We start from the raw sequence: 21,489 nt of genomic DNA on the forward strand, positions 1-21,489 counted from the left end.
TACTCAAACCCACACCTTAGAAGCATTTCAATCATATCAAACATTCATTTTCATATCAAACTAAGTACTGTCAAACATTTGCCACCATGTGTGGCTTTTTAAGTCACCTTCTCCCGGGAGTGCGTGAGCTCTGCTTTGGTGTTCCGTACCACGGTATGGAGTTTCTCATTCTCTTGCCAAAGCAGCTGTTGTTCCTCCTTTACCAGATGATCCATCTTGTCCCAAGTCAGCCTTTGCTGCTGGTTATGGAATCCTGATGGATGGCTGACTATTTCTGGGGCCCAGTTCTTAAGAGTAAACTGAAGAGTTAAGCCTTGAAAACAAGCTGATTTCTGTTTTGAGTATATTTATTCAATGATGAGCCCCATCAAGTTTAACAGCAAAGAGAACTGTAGGGCAAGTCCCAATTCTATAGAGAACCCAAGTGCATAGAGTGCGGTGGCCTTAAAAATTGCTTCTTACTTATGGAGTTAATACTTTGGCCCCAGAGAACCATTCTTTTGGTTAAACAGAGGACACAAAGAGAACTTCAAACTCCACGGCTAACTTGAAAGCTTTCACAAGCTAAACTCTTTTCACATTTGCAATCAGATCCTTTCTTAGAATCCTAAGCACAAACTGTCCATGTAATTGAGGTCTGAACTCCAGAACATGCTTTTAGCTACCAAAGTGATTTTTTAGGGGGTCCTGGAAACTGCTTTAAAAAAGGGAACAAGTAGGTAAGGCTTTTGCTTTTAAAGCCAAAACATGAAAAAGAAAAGTTACAATCTCATTTTGAGAAAAATGTCAGCCCAGAAGTTAAAAATGGAAACAACTATTTTCCTTAAAAAAAAAATAAAATAAAAAGAAGGCACCTGGCTGGCTCAGTTGGTAAGAACATGCTGACTCTTAGACTCTTGGTCATGAGTTCAAGCCCCACATTGGGTGTGGAGCCCACTTAAAAAATATTATATATTACATATATATATATATATATATATATATATCACCAAGATATAAAATAACTGGATTAAAATAACTGCCCTACTTTTATGGTAGGACAAAATCTTAATATCTCCACAAGGCTGACATCTGTAATTCCATTTCATTTATATACACATAGATGAAGCAGAATTGTGAAATATTAAAATGAGACAACAGACTTTATACAACATCGAAATATATGCTTTGTTACTATAAAATAACTCAGCATGGTCTTCTGTCTTACACAATACAAAAAAATAACCTTGTCACTACAGTTCCATTTATATGAAGTTCAGAAACAGGCATTCCTAACCTATGGTGGCAGAGGGTAGAGAAGCGGTTCCCTTGTGGTTATCAACTGGAGGGGGGACCAGAGAGACTGCTGGGTGCTGGAAATGTTCTATATTTTGAACTAGGAGGTGTTTACGCAAATATAAACACATGCACATACACTGATAGGTATGTAAAATATACATACTGGCCTTTGAACAGCACAGGTTTGAATTGCATGCGTCCACTTGCACACAGATTTCTTTTTTTTTTTTTACAGATTTCTTGATAAATACAGTACCATAAATGTATTTTATATTTTCTTTTCTCTAGCTTTATTGTAAGAATACAGTATACAACATATGTAATACACAGAATATGTGTTGACTGTTTATATTATTGGTAAGGCTTCCAGTCAACACTAGCCTTAGCTATTATACTTAAGTTTTGGGGGAGTCAGAAATTATATGTGGATTTCTGACTGCACAGGGAGCTGGGGATCCTAACTCCTACATTGTTCAAGGGTCAACTCTATATTTATGTCAATACATGTATGCATCTATAAAACTTAAGTTATAGTCTTAAAATCTGTGCACCTTACTGTATAAAATTATACCTCAATAAAAAAGAAATTACCTTGTCATCAGCATTCTGAAGTTGCTTATATAAAGACACCACTTCTTGTTTTAAAGCCTCCTTTTCCTGCTGAGTAACTCGAAGGTCAGATTTAATCAGCGACATTTGCAAGTTTACATTCTGCAGGGTGTCTTCTAAATTCTGGACCTGCATCATAAGAACAATCTTGCACTGTGATACAGATCCTCGTGGTCTTACCAAAGCATGCCCAGAAACAAATGAGCTAGGACAAGAGAATTCCAAAGTCCCTTCTGTTTCTATTTACTATATACAGCTCTTTTCAGTAGCTTAGTGGAAATCCCAGATATTATACTGTATTATAATCCCAGGATGTTATATTTAGGTCAATGATGAACTGTGTTCTATAACAAGGTATTGCTGATATAGTCATCTGGTATATTACCAAGTGGTATCTTATAGAACCAATGAGAACCAACTGGCAAGACAAAAGATGGCCTTACTGAATCTCGTAGAAATTGTGTTTTAGCCAGTGGCGTTGGTTAGCAAAGGACCTCTTAGTTGAAAATCAAAATCCATAGTTGTTAGAACCCTACTCCATGCTAACATCTAATATCTATTTTAATTAAAAATAATTTAAATTTGTAAAAGCAATGTTGATAGAGATCTTTAACAGGGCATGAATCTGCCTTAGAAATCCTTTTTCTAGGGGTGCCTGGGTGGCTCAGTCGTTTAAGGTCTGCCTTCAGCTCAGGTCATGATCCCAGGATTCTGGGATCCAGTCCTGCATTGGGTTCCCCGCTCAGTGGGTAATCTGCTTCTCCCACTGCCCTCCCCTACCCCCGCTCATGATCTCTCTCCCTCTCTCTAATAGTAAAATCTTTTAAAAAAGAAATCCTTTTTCTTAATGAGAAACAAGCAGTCATTTCTACACCTTATGATCAGATAATCTCATAATTATAATAATGAGCTTTGAGGGAAGTGTTCAAATTATTTCATCACACTATAGCATGTGACAGATATGAGTCAAGTTGAATCATTCTGAGCCTTCCTGGGCCAAGTCCACCTAGAATATTCTTTCTATGGGGAGCTCTGTTGGAATATGTAAGAGAATATTAACTGCGCAGATGAAACAAGAATTGTCCACATACCTTTTCCTGTGAAGCCACTAGTTGGGACTTTAAAGTTTCACTCTGGTGTTCCCAAGACTTCTGTTCTTGCTTCATAGTAGCTATTCTGTGCTCTAAAAGACTTGATTTTGCCAACTGTTCCAGGAAAAGAAAAGAGGTAACAAGGGCATATTTGCATCTAGCCTCAATTTATATACTTCTGCATATGCTGAGAAGATCAAGCACCATCTATTTACATGGTGGAGCAGGGCAAGGTGAAAGAAAGGTGTTTTCCTGATTCCCTTTCTAACTTTAACTTTGAAGAGTCTCCTTTTTGGGGGGCAATTTCCATTTTTCTCTCTCCCTGCCTCATTGTGGGTGAGAAATGGTTGGAAGGCAATTAGAATTTTCAAGGAGCCCCTGGGAGGCTCAGCCAGTTGGATATCTGACTCTTGATTTCAGCTCAGGGTTATGAGATTGAGCCCCACGTTGGGCTCTGGGCTGGGCACAGAGCCTGCTTAGGATTCTCTTTTTCCCTCTCCCCTCCCCATACCTCCCCCTCCAGTCTCGAGAGTGTACCATAATAGGAAAATATGGAATGCCTATTAGGGCAGGTGGGACAAAAGCAGTATTTTTGGGGTTTGCTAGGGAAAATACAATAGAAAAAAAGTGTCAGTGTAATAGATCTCAGATTATTAAATGCAACAATATTTCTATCATATGTTAATAGTGATATATTTAAATAACATACATTAAGGAGCATCTGGGTGGCTCAGTCGGTTAAGGGTCTGACTCTTGATTTCGGCTAAGGTCCTGATCTCAGGGTCGTGAGACTGAGCCCCAGGTTGGGCATGGAGCCTGTTTAAGATTCTCTCTGGCCCCCTCTCCCTCCGTCCCCCGCCTCTACTTGTGCTCAAAATAATAAATAAATAACAAACAAATACACAGACATTTCAATAATACATATTAAGTAGCATGGTTATATATTAAAATAAGATAAACTATATATATAATAATTATTAACCAATGTAGACTCCTATCAAAATCATGACCTCAGGAATTCTGAGGTCACATAAGGGCAGCCGAACTGCTGCTCTCGGAGACCTTGGAACAATTAGGGTGAAGTAAGAGGCCCATGTGCCACTGTCCAGAGAAATGCTCATTATGGTATATACTGTACAATAGTGGTAAAAAGTCTTATGTTTACTACCTTATCCACACAGCTTTTTAATTCTTCACTCAGAGCTTCCTTTTCTTTCAGCAGTTTTTCATTGTAGCTTAGAACACTAGAAAGTTTTTGCTGGAAGTCAGTGAGATCAGGACATCTGTGCAGCTGTAAGAGATAAACAATCCCATCATATCTCATGGCTGTACTTATAAAGAGGTATTTATAAACAGGGCATTTTCGTGGCTGCTGCTATTTCCCTATCTGCATGGATATTTCAGGGGACATATAAACTCTAGGGAATTAAATTTAACAAAATGTTCCCTGCTAGATTCTCTCCAATCTCTAATGACTGCCAAAATATCTGCCCAAATAGATTCACACAGATAGACACCATTACATAGTGGTCCTGGCTTTCCGTTTTTACCTTCAGGGTAAAATACTGCCATTCTGTTACCAGTATAACGTGTGTATGTCTATAGCACAATACATTTTCCTCACACTTTTTTAACTAGAAAAAAAATCTTTTTCAGAAGTCTCAGTCTAGACTATAGAATCAGTGAACCAAGTACAGCGCATCAAAGGGCAAGTTTTAAAGCTAAAACAATGAGCATTTTCCCTTTGGAAGAGGCCAAAACTGCCTTGCTTAGTAAAATGTTAATGGTGGACACACTGGCTTCCTCCTCTGTACTGGAGTCAAGACAAACCAGACCGTTCCTTTTCTGTTTCAGTATCAGCCTTACTAGGATTGATGCTTTTGGTCAGATAATTCTTTGTTTTGGGGGCTGTGCTGTGCACTGGAGGATGGTTAGCAGCCTCTCTGGTTTTACCTATCAGATGCCTGTAGCACTCCTCTCCCCACACACCAGTTGTGAAAACCAAATATGGCCCTAGACATGGCTAAATGTCCCTGGGTGGAGGAGTAATTCGCATCTCTCCACAAATACTGCCTTAAAGAGACTGATGATTTCTTATACTTCTTTCCCAGAGTTCATACATTTTAAATTTCCCTCTGTTTCACCTGGCTTTCACATTTTCAATTCTTTATTATTCATGATGATTTTATGGCCATCATTTTACTTCACACTGTAAGTTCTTACACATTTAGCTTTAGGAATGACAAAATAGACTTTAAGGGTGGAATCTTGTCTTCAACTGACAACAAATCCAGCATACCTTACAAATCTAAAGTCAGAAGGACATAGGAAAATGTATTTTAAAGTAGCTAGGCATTGGTTTATGAAAGGACCGGTCTCCTTTGCTAGCTACCTTGCTTTCTCGCCCCCAGACCCTCATAAAACTTGGTACTGTTTTGAGTGTACAGACTGGCACGAGAGTTCTGCTGATGCTACTTGTATTTCTTTTCTGTGCAACAGAGAATTTCTCATTCACAAAATACTTTTACTTGTATTAGGTCCTACAGAGTGGCACATACTTCCTAGGCCCAAGCTGTACAGCAGCAACAATGGGCTGGAAACTGTCCTACTGTTGTGATCCAAGAGAGTCCAGGTGCCACGAAACAACTTCTACCAAAGGCAGAAAGGGCTCATCATTTTTCCACTTCACTATTTATACCAACGCCTCTGTAAAAAATATACAATAAAAATGTGCTGAATGATGTCCTCCTCATGCTATTTTACTCCCCGATCCACTCCATTTCTTCTGATCTTTAGCTTAGTGAAGTCACAAAACACGCATTTCCCATGCTATGGATTTGGAGCCCATCATTAACATCTTAAAGACTGAACAACAGATTTTCAAAAGGTAAAGGAGATAAGTATGCCCATGGTAACAAGGATGAACTTGGTCATAACAGTTTTAGAATACTTGTGCACTATAGAAAGGCCCTTTTAATTTCTGGAATGTTTATCATGGCAGACAGCTTCTGTTATGGCGGAACAAATGAACCTTGCATAGCAGCACCTGACTTGAAAGGGTTCTTATAAAGCTCCTTATCAGTTACCAAACTAGGTATTAGGAGAGATACAAATTCCCTGGAAGTATTACAATCCTATTAGGAAATCAAGACTCATAGGAGTCAACAGATCAACACCAACATAAAATTCCGTGGCAGAGACTCAATATTTCAGCATTCAGAGGATGCCATTATGCTCATAAGCTGAACAGACACAAGTGAGAGAATTTTATAATCTAAGGATGTCATAGTATCAAAGTAAATCTATGGTGAAGCAAATTAAAAAAGCAGAATCCTGATTTATAAATCAGGAGTGCTCAAAGTTTGTTCAGAATAAAGAATTTAAAAAAGGACAACATTCAGGATATAGCTTTAAGGTGAACCCTCTTATATTTAAAATCAAGTCTTTGTTTCAAACTTTGAAATAGGTTTCTTAAAGCCAAATTGCTAAGTGAGACTGCATCCCTGATAATGTTCTAGAATTTACTCTTTTGCCCAGGAGAGATGCCTCAAACTTTCTATAAGAATAAAGGGAAAGAGGGACGAGCTTCACCTATGTCTCACAAATCTAGATGAATAGTTACTAAAGTTACGAACAAGAGAGTCACTCTCTTTTAGATAAACTTATATTGCTTTATCACCTGGCCAGAAGAGAGCAGAACAACAAATTTCTAAATTGAAGTGGTTGTGATTGATTTCTAGTAACAGAATTCCAGTCTACAACATATGTAAGTTACACAACTAGAACAGCATTCAGAGAATTAGCACTAGGAGCCCTTTCTTATAAGTGGGCTCATTCTGCAAACCCTCAGTTTTACTAAGCAGGTTGACAGGACTCTATAGAAAAGATATTTGGTGGCTAGAAAACCAGACCATCAGGTGCCATATTGTTCTAGGAGTTTCCCCGCTGCCACCCACTCCAAGCAGCACAGTCTTACTTGTTTCATTTTCTCCAGTTCATCTTTGAGGAGGAGGTTTTCCTGTTCCACCATATGAGTCTGTATTTTAACTTCAGAGAGCTCTGCCTCCAGAGAAGACACTAAAGCTGAGGACTAAGAGGAAAAATTAGAAAGTCAAGTAAGGGACATCTTCCTGTAGCTTGGGGAAATTTACTAGGTTCGCAAAAGGCAGAGGTCAGGAAACCCTAGCCCAAATTCAGGGACACACTTTTTTTAAATTTAAATTTAATTAATTAACATATAATGTATTATTGGTTTCCAAGGTAGAGGTCAGTGATTCTCAGTCTTAACAGCCAGTGCTCACCACATCATGTGCCCTTCTTAATGCCCATCACTCAGTTACTCCCCTAACTCCCTCCCCTCCTGCCATCCCCAGTTCGTTTCCTGATTAAGAGTCTCTTATGGTTTGTCTCCCTCTCTGATTTCATCTTTTCTTTTTTTCCTTTCTTTTATGAACATTATCCTCAGTCAAAACTATCTTTTGAAAGATCGTGCACCTAAACGGTATGAACGTGATTTCTCACGTAGGTTTTGCAGGTTTGTCCACTGCAAAGCTACCTTCTCTCGGGGGAGATAGCTTGAGACAACAAAGATCGTGTTTCTCTTGAAACTCCTGTTGGTTTACTTCAGTGGATTTTTGCCTATAACAGTTATTAACTCTCGTGTTTGCCTAATGATGACTTTCTATTTCCTTCTTTCTTTCTACATTTATTAACTGGAATTTTGCCGTGAAGAAGAACTGTTATTGGGATCCCTGGGTGGCGCAGCGGTTTGGCGCCTGCCTTTGGCCCAGGGCGCGATCCTGGAGACCCGGGATCGAATCCCACGTCGGGCTCCCGGTGCATGGAGCCTGCTTCTCCCTCTGCCTGTGTCTCTGCCTCTCTCTCTCTCTCTCTGTATGACTATCATAAATAAACAAAAATAAATTTAAAAAAAAAAAAAAAGAACTGTTATTTCTCCCTCATTTATTTAACTTTTAATATCAGGATGTACCCATACAAATTTATATTTATTTTATGCTATACTAGAATTACTTATTTTGTTGATCAAACCATTCCAGCTGTTAACCAAACCATTAGAAGCTCCTTCAGGTGGGGCTCTGTGTCCTTTTAATATGCCCTCTTTTTTTAAACACTTTTTTCTTTCTGATACCATGAGGTGTTCCAGGCACATCCTGCATTTTCCCTGCTCCTGCCCTGGAATCAATCATTTTCCAAGGAGCCCTGATTTCTTCTATAGAAGAATGGTGTTTAGACCCCAAGATCTGGGCACTCTATCTATATTCAAATACCTAAAGCTTTGTCTCAAGCTGTACACATATTAAGAAATGTGAGTTTATACTAATGCCTCAAATTCCAGCCTAACACCATAGGGTTCATTTTAATTTCCCCATTTTCTTACTTGGAGCTTCCTTCTCCAACAGTGAGAGACTCAGTTCTGTTACCTATAATCCACCTAGTTATTTATTCAATTCTAACATACACAGTTTCGGAATTACTAATTTCTCCCCCATGACAAACACATTTACTGACTAGATTATTACAGCATTTGTGTACACATCTTTCTATCTTTATCTACAGTATGAAGTCAGATGATAATTTCCAAATTACTTAATTATTTTCTTCCCCATTGTAATTATGTTACCCATTTATAATATGGTTAGGTTCATTTCTTAGTGTTTGTATTCCTTGTTGGTATCCCCTGCCATCTTGATTGATTTTAATTGTGCATTTATTTTGGGGTATGTGAAGAGCTTGTAAAACATTGCTTGATTCTAAGAGCCAGAGCTATGTGAAAAGATATACTCAGGGTAATGGTACTCCTTTCCCTCACTCCTTTGACAACATTCCTATTGCTCTCTTCCATCCCTTTCCCGCCCATTCTCTACAGGTGACCGAATCTTTAGTTTCTGGTTTATCATTCTTGTGTTTCTCTCACACAAATGAGCAAGTATATGTGTATTTTTCAACGTCCCTTTCTCTCTTACATGAACAGAGGCACTCGGTACTTTTTCGTGCTCTTCTTTTTCACTTAACATTATGTCCTAGAAATAATTTCATATCCATAGAGGTCTTTCTCTCTCTGTTTCCCTCTCTCCCTTCTTTCCTTCCTTTTATAGCTACATATAGTACTTTAAGGTGTCACTGTATCCATCATATTTATCCAACCACTCTCCTATGTATGAACATCTAGGTTGTTTCCAAGCTCTGTACATATGAATACTCACATTGTTGGAAGTGTACCTTTAGGGTAAATCCCTAGAAAGAGGATTTTGGGGACAAATGGTAAGCTCATATGTAATTTTGTCAAGTAGTGGCAAATTTCCTTCCAGAAGGATAATGCCATTTTACACCCACACCAGCAATGTATAAAAGTACCTGCTTCCCCAAAGTGTTGCCAATAGAAAGTCCTATTTTTAAATTGCTTCCAATTACATAGGTGAGAAAAGATTTATCAGCATTTTTTTAATTTACAGTTTTCTAATTATGAGTGATCTGGGGCATTTTTTAAAAAGATTTTATTTATTTATTTGGCTGAGAGAGAAAAAGAGAGAGAAAACTTGAGCAGGAGGTGGAGCAGAGGGAGAGGGAGAAGCAGATTCCCTGCTGAGCAGGGAACCCGACACAGGGCTGGATCCCAGGACCCTGAGAGCATGACCCGAGCTGAAGGCAGACGCTTAACCAAGTGAGCCACCCAGGCACCCTGATTTCGGGTATTTACCATGGGCTTGAGGGCTATTTTTATCTCTCTCTCTCTCTTTTTTTTGGTGAATTATTTATTCATGTTTTTTCTCAGTCTGCAATCGGATTTTGGTCCTAAGTCCGTGAATTTTTAAGAGCTTTTTACATAGTAAACATATTAGCCCTACTCTCTGTGGTATGTGATATAAATATTTTTCTCCTAGTTTGTGAATTGTCTTTTGACTTAGTTTATGGTATTTTTTGCCATGAAAATTTTTTCTTAATAATTTTCTTTTTTTTTTTTTTTGGTCTCTGGTTTATGAGTCATAGTTGGATGGCTTTTCTCTACACTAAGGTCAGACAAACTCATCCATGTTTTCTTCTAGTACTTACCTAGTTTTGTTTCTGATATTTAGACTCCTATTCCAATTTGAGTTTATCCTTACGTACTGTATAAGGTATGGATCTAATTTTATTTGTTCCCACATGTCCACAGAGTTGTCCAGGAACCACTTATTTAAAAATATATATATTCATCTTTACCCCACTGATTTGAGAAGGTACCTTTGTTATATACTAAGTTTCCATCTCCACTGGAGTCCAATTCAATACTTTCTATTTGCCTGTTCATCTGCTGGTACCAAACTGTTTTAATTATTAAGACTTTATACATAAATTTAATACCAGTGTTGTTTTATTTCTTGGGATTTCCTCCCAGAAGACTGTAGGGTGGCCATACTCCATACCTGCGCTTTGCATTGTTCCAGTTCTTCTTTCAGATTAGACTTTTCTTGTTTCCATTCCTCAAATGTACTGTGTCCTGGCTCTTCATCCTTCTGGCATAGCATTTCTGCCAGACGTTCATTAAGTTCTTGCAGTTCTTTCTCATTTTGAGAGTTCTTTTGGCTAAGTTCTATATTTTCCAAATCCAACTGTTGGTTTTTGGTTTTTAATTCTGAAATCTAATTAAATTGAAATGAATTTTAAAAACTAGTTACCCGGCTTGTAGGAGAAAACAGATATAGAAAGTACCTGGTTCTTCCCTCTATGTAGATAAAGATTTATATGTATATACGTACACACACACCCTTAATAATAGAAATAATACAGTGCTCATTATTACATATTCAATCAGCTGGGAAGTGTATGAAGAAGTGACAGATCCTCAGTTCAGTCTCACTCCACTGTTCACAGCTGGGTATGTATCTTTCCAGACTGTTTTCTATGTATATACAAAGCTCGTATGCACATAGATGTTTTTCTCTTTATAACAAAAATTTGAATCATTTCAGATGTTTGGACAGCCTGCTTTTTCCCCTTATAGCAACTTACAGACTTTTATCTTTCTAACTCAGTCCATTCAAAACCACCACATGCTGTTTTTAAGTGGCTATAGTATATTCTATGTGTCAAGACATTCCATTCCCACATTGACAGATGTATAGGTTTGTTACCATTCTTTTTATTATGAAGATACAGAACAATCTTTTGAAAAATTCATTTACACATGGTAGCATTTTGTATTTAGGATCATTTTCTTAGAAGTAAGGCTGCTGGTTTAGAAGGTCTGCGTACACATTACTATTTTTGTTTTAAGATTTAATTTATTTATTCATGAGACACAGAGCGAGATTGAGACAGAGGCAGAGGCAGAGGGAGAAGCAGGCTCCCCGCAAGGACCCCAGGACCCCAGGATCACGCTCTGATGCTCTGAGCTGATGGAGGATGCTCAACCGCTGAGCCGCCCAGGCGGCCCATGAGCCACTCAGGTGCCCCCACATTACTGTTTTGATAGGTATCTCCAAAGTACCTTCCTCATATTGTTGCCAACTTATAGTCCTATCAAGAATGAATGAGTACATTCATTTCCTCACACCTTTTAAAAGTCTAGATGCTATGTTTAATTTTTGCTAATCTGAAAGATGAAAAAAAAGAAAATTAATTTGTACTTCCCTAATAAGGTTATCTTTTTATATGTTGTATTTTTTCCCTTTACTTGACTCCTCAAATCAATTATCTGCTTTCAACTGGGTTTTGCCATTTATTTGTAAGAGTACAGAATATATTTTGGATCTTAAGACCTTGTCTGTTTCAAGTTCTGAAAAATGCTCTTTTCCCAGGATATCCTTGTCTTTTGGCTGTTTCAGACAGATTTTTTTTTTTTTTAAGATTTTATTTATTTGAGGAAAGGGGAGCACACAAGCAGGGGTAGATGCAGAAGGTAAGGGAGAAGCAGACTCCCCACTGAGCTGGGAGCCTGATGCAGGGCGAGATCCCAGGACGCTGGGACCATGAGCCCAGCTGAAGACAGCTACCTAACGAACTGAGCCACCTAGGCACCCTTGTTTCAGACAGATTCTTAAATGGCCTTCGCTTGCACAACTGCATGTTGTGAGATTACACAAATTGGGCACTGAATGGCTCAAGCTAACTGAATACGTTGTAATTCTATGAAAAGATATAGTGATTAACTATTACTCTATATCTGAACTTAGCTTTCTGGTTTCAATCATGGTGATTAAAGAGGAACAAGATAACATTAATTGCAAGAATGTGAGGGATAGAGCTAGTATCTCAGAGATATGGTTTTAGAGGTATCATCTCCCCATTCCCACTGATTATAAAGCTTGTATTAAGCACTCAGAATCTAGAAATAATTTGTAGATTATTATATTCACCAAAAAACAGAAACCTAGTTTAGAGTCAGCAGGGATGAGTTTCCATTCTGAAACTCAGGATTTACAACTTTACCATCATTAGCTACATGTTAATGCAGTAGCATGTCCTATAAATTTATAAATAACAAATAAAGACAATTTCAGAATCAAAAAACACGGGGAAATACTAAGTATCTCCTCCTTACCTGTTTCTTTAAATTTTCAGCCATCTTCTGAACTGCCGCTTTTTCCTGTTTTACAGTTTCTATTTTTTGCCTAAAAGGACAGTGAAAATAGAACCTAAGAGTTAGGCTTTAAAAGTGGGAGCAAAACAGTTTTAGTCCTCACAAAAATGCCTTAAGAAAATTTAAGTATATGTCTTACCACATTTCTTCCTGAGACCCATTTAATTTCCCTAATTTCAGGTTAGAAATGCTATCTTCTTCATTTAAAGTAGTAATTTCATTTCTTAAAATAGAATTTTCTTCTTGAAGCTTCTCAGATTCATATCTGAATTACAGAGATAAAAAAATAGTTATAATAAGGCAGTCATCTGGCATCTTTGGAAAATGCTTTCTAGTAATTTCCAATAAAACAAGTATTCCATGCCAGTTAAAAAGAGAAGTCTAAATTAGTAGACTCTTAGTAATGGAAGTCGAGCTATGACATATTGACTCATTTCTTTTGGGAAGTTAAGAATTTCACTAAAAGACGTTAGGGAAGTGTGGCTAAAACACTTGAGCATGGAGACAGGAATTGAGACTCTGCCCACCATGGTTGCTAATTTTCTCAGTGGCAAGCATACTGCTTTGAGCAAGTAATTTCATTTATCTCAGTCTCAAGTCTTACTGGCTCTGAATAGGCATAAGCCATCTTACTAAGCTGTATTTAGCTTTAGTTACAGGCCTCAGGGTACCTAGGGAAAGAAAGTTCCCTTCATAAATAAAAGACCACACTGAAATATGTACACTCATGTTTACTTTGTGATTTTTCCCCCAACTCATTATATCCTGATTTTTAGAACTAAAAATGGTCCGAAGAGGAAAAACTACATCCAGAATTAAATTTTCATATCATTAAGATAATTCAGAAACATGTAATATAAGTTTTTTAAACCAAGTTTGTTAAGACTATTGCAATCATGTTGTATAAAGTCAAGTGAGCAATGGTTCAGATTGGTTTCATTTTTGTTTTTATTTCGAGCACAATGATTAGAATCTGATCGCTCTTCAATAAAATGATACATTCTAAGATAAACTTCCATTGTTTAAAGAATACCAGCATGTCCTTCAAGTGATATAAGTGAAAAACTATAAGCCACAAAAAGCATGCTTCCTATATTAGTATGAGTTCTTATCTACTAAGTGAGTTAATAAACAAAAGGCATACTTATAGAACACGTTCTACCAAATGAGGAAAATAACTAACATTTAGCAAAAACAAAATAAAAAAACTATCCATCCAAAGAAAATGCTAGAAGAGAGTTAAAGACTTGAAGTACATTAATGATGCACGTGGTTAAACAGCAAACACTCTCCATTATGCCACCCCAAATGAACGACACTTATTTCCTATAGAGGAAGGGAATGCCTCCTAGGCCAGGTTATTCTATTTGTTAATACGACACAGAAGCAGGAGAAAGTCTATGGTAGTGCTCCCTTCTTGAAGACTAACAGGTTAGTTTCTCTAGGCATAGCAAGCAGTGGAAGTTAGATGTTGTGAGGTGCTGTTGGGATTCCATGAAGTTTACAAGGTGTATACGTTACCTCAGAAGTTCAACTTTTTGTTGCATCTCACTGCACGTGATTTGCAAGTCATGCATCATTGCCTTCAGTTCTTCCTCGTTTTCTCCTTGAGAAGGAACATCTTTTTGCCTAACTAAAGCAGCAACCCTCTCCCTCAACTTCCTAGTCAGCTCTTGCAGCTTTTTTTTCTCCAGTTCTAACTCTGCGATGGTGGCCCCATGTGGAAGATGTCTGTCTTGAAGGCCTAGGAGAGCAGTGTCTTCCTCCAGTATAACCTGGTTCTGTACCTTGGGCTTTTCTCCATGGGTTCGGATTGTTCTGTGTAGCCAGGCAATTTCACTTGCTTGTACTCTTTCCAGGAGCTGTGTGTTCTCCTGCTCGAGGTACTGCTCTTCTATAAGATGATGTACGTTCATCACCTCTGGCACATGCTCATCCAGTGTCTGCTGTAGTCCAAGCACCTTTCCCTCAGGCTGGACTTCCAGCTTCCCTAAGTGGGCTTCCCACAAGGAGAAGCAGTCACACTGTAGCACTGCTCTTTCCCGAAGCTTCTCCATCTTGCCTTGAAGTCTCAAAACCAGAACGTGCAGCTCCTCATTTTCTCTTCTGACCTCATCATAACTCTTTTCCAGGCTGAGGAATGTTTCCGTCACCTCTTCCACTTTCTTTAGTTCATCCTGCAGTTTGAACACTTGGGAAGTGAGCTCCTGGTTACTTTCTAGTGCTTCATCGTAGCGCATCTCCATCACCCGCAGCTCTTCCTGGAGACAGTCATTCTCCCTGCTGGCATCTTCATATAACAATTTATACTTGGGGGAGGCCTCAGGGATCCTCTCAAGCATCTTCAGTTTCTTTTTCAGCACAGAAACATCAAAGAGTAGGTCCTGTTTCTTTTCAGAAGCTCGACTGCAATCTGCACGTAAGATCATTAGCTGTTCCCGAAGCTGACAAATCTGATTCTTCAGGTCCCAGCTCTCAGTCCTGGTCTCTTCACTATTTTCGAGCTCGGAAAAACTCTCTATTGATGCTTCAGATGCCTCCATTTTGACCTCCTGTCTCTGAGCAGAGCTCGTCCCTGTACTTCCCAGATCTCGCGCCTCGTCGTCTTGTAGGTCACTTAGGACGCATGGCGTGCTTCCACCTTCTGCTTGCTTCATTTGATTTTGTAGTAAAAAGGGTTCTGTTTGTTCTGCAGAATTTCCAAATAATCCGGAAGCTGGCTCATCTAGACAAGACGACATTACCGACCCTGGCTCTAATTTTTGCAGTTTCTGTTGCAGTCTTGAAATTTCCGTGGCCATTTTCACGTTTTCTTTCACAGCTCGCTCATGAGCTCTCTGCAGGCTTAAGAGGACATCTCCATTCTCTTCCAACAACTGCTCTCCTTGCTGAACCAGGGACATGGCTCCACTTCCTTCTGCCTCCTCCCCTGCCACTGCCTGGCAGCCACTCTCTCTCCTGGAGAGAGAAGCCACCACCTGCTGCATTTCTTTAATTTTGTTCTGAAGCCAGGAGATTTCTGTGCTCATCTCAGCCCTCTCCTGATCCGCTTTCTCACAGGTCACTTTGTGGACACTCTCCATGGCCTGAAGTTTGGCCAGCATTTCCTGCCTCTCCCGGTCACGTTCCATTTCTAGCTTCTCAAGCTGCTGGCTGGCCAGCTCCTCGGAGGCCCCTGCCTGGCACAGGCCCTGTTCGGAGTCCTCCACCTCCCTTTCATGACTGCCCTTCAGCTGAAGTATGTGGTCGGAGAGTAGGCTTTGTTGACTTCTGGACACGTTTCTTAGATCTTCCAGGTCTTTGAGTAGCTGCTCCCTTTCAACAACCATACTATTCAGATGTTCCTTGTATGTTTTCTCCAGCATCTCTCTCTCCTGGGCCAGGACCAGAGAAGTTGCTTTCTCTCTCTGCAGAGTCTCCTTAAGCTGCTCCTGGGCTTCCATGCACTCCTGGGTGAGCTCATCCTTCTCAAACTCCCACTGGGATCTTTCCTCAAGCTGCTGCTCCAGGAGCTGCTTCAGCTCTTGGTGGTAGTGGCTCTCGAGGCTTCGCAGGGTGTTTTCACAGCGCTCAGTGACTTTCTGACAATCAGCCTGAAACTGTGCTTCTATCTGAGAGGTTCTTCTAGTACACTCAGTTTCCATTTTTTCCCTAAATGTAGTCAACACACAGCATTACTGAAACTGCCACCAACTCCAGAAGCAAACAAAAAACATTTTCCCATGCATAGAAGAAGCTGACAGGCAAACAATTTAAATGCTCTCTGAAAATGGTCTTCACTTATTCCTATGTAATGAATTTCATACAGAGACAGGATCTCATTTCTGAGAGCTAAGACCGGCAGCCATAATTAATTAAAAGACTTACCTCTTTCTGCATTTAGAGGGAAAAGTTAGAAACCAACTTCTTTGGCATTCTCCTGAATGTATTTGTTTATGGAAAATGTAAACTGCTGTTTCACGTTAATGATCAAATGCATCTTAACCTAATCCCTAACTTGGGAAATATATACAATTCCTTCTTTTTACTTAAGTATACATTGGAGGACAGTAGTCCTATAAACCATATCTATTAACTTATTCATTATATGTTTCCTTCTTATTTAATAAAGCAGCACCCAGTTAATCAGAGAATGAAGCATCAAAGCCCTCAAATGTACCTTAGATTTCCTGTGAGGAAGGTAAGCACAAAGCGGCATAATTTGGGGAGCAATAGAACTTAACCCAGAATTTAATTTACAAATAGCGTTTCTTAGCACACAATAATTATTCTCATCCGGAACATGAAAGGATGCTTGCTGATACAAGAAGTATGGTCTTTGAAAGAAACAGAATAGTTCCAATAACCCCAGGACAGACTTAGGTCTAAACAATGGCAAAAGGGGTTGAGAAACTAACGAGTCTAGTCAAAGTCTCTTTAACTGGCTGGAACTTCTGGCGCCACCAAGGGACAGTGCCCAGGTTTTCTCCATTTCCCCCATCTCTTACCTTCCCTCTTGAAGTTCCCTTTGGTGTTTTTCCAAGAGCTCTTTTCGCAACTCCTCTTTTTCCAGACTGTGCTTCTCCATCAGGCTTTTCAGCTGCTCCTGGTGACACTGCTCTAGTTCCTGAGTCAAGCCTCTCACCTTCTCTTCTGTCCAGGCGCCATTTTGAATGAGTCCCTCTCTCTCTTGGTTAAAGCTCTCCTCGGCCTGCTCCAGGCTAGCCTTGAGTTTCAACTCATATTCCAGCTTCAGTTTCTCCTGCAGGTGAGTCTTTTCCTCATCCCACTTCCTTTGCAGTTGCTTTTTCTCATCCTCGTGTCTGCAGATAGTTGTACGTTGTGCCTCCTTGAGCACCACTGCCTGGCCCTGAAGTTCTGCAATTTCATTTTTAAGGTCACTTATTTGTTTTTCCAAGACATGCACTTCATTCTCATACTTTTGCTTCATGTTCTCTTGCTCCTTTTCACAGGTGACCTTGGTTTCATCTAGCTGCTTTTCATAATGGTGCACCTAAAGTCAGAAAATGAAACCACCACAAGGTTATTCAACTCCAGGCCGTGGAGAGGTTACTGGGGCTGTAACTACTTTTTCCTATGAGACATTCCTCAGTTTTCCCATTGTAACAACTTGAAAACACGTTGAATAGGATATATTTGAGTCAAGCATTATTTCCTTTCCTTTTTAATTTGGTTGAATTTTATTAGTTTCTTTTTAAGATTTTATTTATTTATTTGAGAGAGAGAGCAAGCACGCATGTGTGCATGAGTGTGGGGGGAGCATAGGGAGAGAATCTTAAGCAGACTCTGCACTGAGCAGGTAGCCTAATACAGGGCTCCATCCCACGACCCCAAGATCATGATCTGAGCCAAAATCAAGAGTCTGACAGTCAACCAACTAAACCACCCAGGTGCCCCAAATTTTATTACTTTCTGAACAACTCTGATAAAAACGACTAGATTTTCACATAGATACCATTTGTCTTCCCAGGCATCCTGTCCAACTATAAATGTAGAGACTTAAAATAATTAAATTCACATGTTTATTGAACATCTATCATAGGCACATCGTGGGCCTTGTGGGGACACAAAGTTGGGTAAGATATAGTCCTTCCATCAAGGAGAAACCACTCTAGACATGGTTTTGACAAGTGCCAACAAGTATATTACAAGGCAGAATGAAAAACATAAAAGGTATAGAAAACAGAGCTCCAGTGTAAGTTGGAAATCCAAAGAGGGGGGAAAAAAATCACATTTGGTCAAGGGTATTCAGGAATGGGTTCATGTAAGAGGTAGCATTTGATATAAACTCTAGAGCGTAAGTAGACTTTCAAGAGCTAAAAGAAATAATACAGCATGTAATAGCATGAACAAATGAGGATGGTCTGATGCAGAACAGTGAACTACTGGTTTGACTGGAGGAGAAGGGAAAAGAGAAGACTAAAAATATATGTTGAAGCAACATGGTGGAGGGTTCAGACCTTGTATCTAATGCTAACTATATCAAAGGGCTCTTTTGGTTTTATTAAGATGTTTTCGAACCAGTTGGAAATAACCTATTGACCTTCAAGTTCCACGCTTGCTAGAGCTGAAGATAATACATTTTGGAGAAACTCTCTCCGAGGAGGACAAGGCCTCATATACCCAGCCTATGAAACCATCCTGAGGAAGGGGGTTTTGGGTAGCCAGCAGACCCAAGAGGAAATGTATAGAAAGTGAAAAGAATTAAGAATGTCCTACATGCAAAAGCTTGTCAGACCTCAAAGAAATGAGAGGACACGGTAAGAAGGACTTACTTTATCTTCAAGCTCCTGTCTTAAGTGACATAAGTCCCTGTGATGTTGTTCTTTCATCTGTTCAATGACCAGCTCCGCCTCGATGCTCATATTCAATGGATTGCATTCTTCAGAAGCGAGCCCTGAAAACACATGGGATCTGTTGACCCTGAAGTAGGTGCTTTCAATAACACAACTGGCATCTGAGGAGGGGCATCCAGTAAAACCAAGAAATAATTTTTGGCCTAAATTACCACTAATAAGATCTATTAGGAAACCATAGAAGCCAAGAGGTTTTCTGTTTTCAAGCATAAAAATGAAGGTGAACAGGCAGTACAGTAAGATTCCTTCATGTGCAGACTTTGTACCGAATTTTAATAGAATCCATCTTTTTTAAGAGTAGATGGAGGTAGGGGTGGAAATTATTCAAAGGTGACCTACTAATTGAAAATTCTATGGAGTGAGTTAATTTGTTTAAACCAACCAGCCTTCTATCCATCCAACAAACACTAGGTGACAAATTAGCAGAGGGGCACTGTGGCAGAAGATGCCTGGAGGCATTTGCTTCATGGGTCAAGCTATCAAACCCACCACTCAATTACAGAAGATTGAGTATTATAATATTGATTTCCTATAGTGCAAGTGGAACCCCGTGTTAAATTATCAGCTGAAATTTTAAAAATAGGGCGCTGGATAGGAACTTGGATATAGGCAGTTTGGGAGAAAAATTCTCAACTCACACATATGAGTTCACTTCCACAAATGCCGTGATGGTGACTGAGAAGAACACTAAAGCAAAAACTGGACGCTGAGCTAGTACACAGACAGATGATTATGTCTAATACTATGTGGAAATCTCTCAAGGCAAGGGATTCAAAAAGGTTTTTCAGGTGGGGGTCCATAGGCAGTCAGGAGAAAGGGTATAGCTTGCATCTGGGACTGACAGTCTTGCCTTGGAGTTTCTTTTCATATATTCTTTCTTTTCAGTTGGCATATCCCCAACTGAGAAGTGATACTTGGGGTATAAACCACCCCAAGATGGCACAGCTTCACATATCTAGGAGGAGAACTCCCAACACTATGGAACACAGAAAACCTTCTGAATTGCATCATATGATCAGCTGGGGTCCATCCTCACAGTATAGTAAGGCTGCCAACCACATACTTAGAATCACAGGAAAGGTCTTAAGCCCTCTTCCTGTCCCCTCCCCAATCTCTTATTTATTCTAGAATAGATAAGAAAAGGATTAAACAAAACTTGGAAGAACCTATACTTCTATAACAGTGGGGAAGACTATGACAGAACAATTTATTATGAGCCCTTTCTGAAATTCAAACTCAAAATAGTGAGGAAAGAGAATACTAGGGGCTTCCAAACAACTCTGCCTTTCAACCTTGCCACTCAGAATCTTCCTCCAAGGCACAGTTAATCAATACTTACTTAACTTATTTGTTGTTTTACAGAGGCAATGCTGATATTTAACACAGCCAGCATGAGAAAACCAAATCCTGGTTTCTGGTTGGCCTGTTCTCCAAAACCATCATTAGACCAGTGAGGCACTCCTTAAGAAAGGGAGGATTCAGCAATAGCTCAATGTCTGAATTCTAACACTCCCAAGGCCTGGATTCTCAGACTTGTGGCCAGTTGTTGTTGTTTTTTTTAACAAAGCAAATATCCTTGTGGTTTGATTTTTCCATTCCTTTGTTGATGCATTTAAAAATCAGATAGAAATATTCTCATAAAGACTTTAAAGACAAATGAAAAACAGACCACAAGTGAAACAGCTCAAGCAAACAGTATTGCCAGGGGTTTTTATGTTTTGTTTTGGTTTTGTTGGTTGCCAAAGTTGTGCAATTTTACATTCAAACATGGCCCAAAAAGCAAAAACCAAAGGCACAGCCTCTGAAAAGATGATGTCCTAATGGCTTACCCTGGTCAGGCTCAACGCAATCCCTGCTAACATCAAGTTCTTCTGACAGAGAGTTCTTCAAGGGAAGTCTCAACACTTTGCCTTGTGTACGAAATTCTTCCAGCTCCGACTGGAGTTCATCCACTTGGTCTTGTAATACCTGGAGTGTAAAAACCAACACCAGTCTTATATGTGACAGCAAAAGCACAAGCAGCAAAAGAAAAAATAGCGAACTTGGACGTTCCCCAACTAAAAACTTTTGTTTTGAAGGATGTTATGAAAGTAAGAAGACAACCCACAGAGTGAGAGAACAGCTTTTGCAGATTATGTGGTCTGCTAAGGGACCTGTAACTGGAATATATAAGGAACTATTACCACTCAATAATAAAAAGACAATCCATTTAAAAATTAGACAAAGGATTTGAATAGATCTTTCTCCAAGAGATATGCTGATAAGCATTGGATATTTAAAATCCTTAGTCATTAGGGAAATGCAAATAAAAAACACAGTGAGGTACCACTTCATAACCCCTAGGGATGGTTAGATTCCAAAAGACACAGCAAGAAGAACTATTGGCAAGGATGTGCAGAAATTGGAACCATCATATTGGTAGGAATGTAAAATGGTGCAAGCCCCTTGGGAAAAGTTTGGCGGTTCCTCCAAAGGTTAAACACGCAATGATCTTATGACCCAGCAATTCCCTTCCTAGATATAGACTCAAGAGAAATGAAAACCTATCCATGCAAAAACTTGCACACAGATGTTC

At 39.4% G+C, this 21,489-nt stretch overlaps 1 protein-coding gene across 16 annotated transcripts in view; it reads right to left on the reverse strand.

The window, feature by feature from the left end:
- Positions 1 to 21,489, reverse strand: part of NIN (ninein) — a 98,388-nt gene that overhangs the window by 18,119 nt on the left and 58,780 nt on the right. For 11 of the 16 annotated variants that reach the window (XR_013386194.1, XR_013386193.1, XM_077909251.1 and 8 more), the window contains 12 exons: positions 20,744 to 20,882; positions 18,834 to 18,955; positions 17,046 to 17,551; positions 14,080 to 16,209; positions 12,698 to 12,823; positions 12,520 to 12,589; positions 10,403 to 10,618; positions 6,955 to 7,068; positions 4,147 to 4,269; positions 2,979 to 3,092; positions 1,870 to 2,016; positions 108 to 299 (listed from right to left, as the gene is read on the reverse strand). Coding sequence is in view for 14 of the 16 variants with exons in the window: in XM_077909251.1 (XP_077765377.1) it covers positions 108 to 299; positions 1,870 to 2,016; positions 2,979 to 3,092; positions 4,147 to 4,269; positions 6,955 to 7,068; positions 10,403 to 10,618; positions 12,520 to 12,589; positions 12,698 to 12,823; positions 14,080 to 16,209; positions 17,046 to 17,551; positions 18,834 to 18,955; positions 20,744 to 20,882 (3,999 nt within the window). In the remaining 2 variants the exon portion in view is untranslated. The remainder of the gene's footprint in view (positions 1 to 107; positions 300 to 1,869; positions 2,017 to 2,978; positions 3,093 to 4,146; positions 4,270 to 6,954; positions 7,069 to 10,402; positions 10,619 to 12,519; positions 12,590 to 12,697; positions 12,824 to 14,079; positions 16,210 to 17,045; positions 17,552 to 18,833; positions 18,956 to 20,743; positions 20,883 to 21,489) is intronic. The other 5 variants (XM_077909253.1, XM_077909250.1, XM_077909258.1 and 2 more) reach the window with 2 other exon arrangements.

The sequence above is a fragment of the Canis aureus genome, chromosome 9, assembly GCF_053574225.1.
Source record: "Canis aureus isolate CA01 chromosome 9, VMU_Caureus_v.1.0, whole genome shotgun sequence".
NCBI classification, from domain to species: domain Eukaryota; kingdom Metazoa; phylum Chordata; class Mammalia; order Carnivora; family Canidae; genus Canis; species Canis aureus.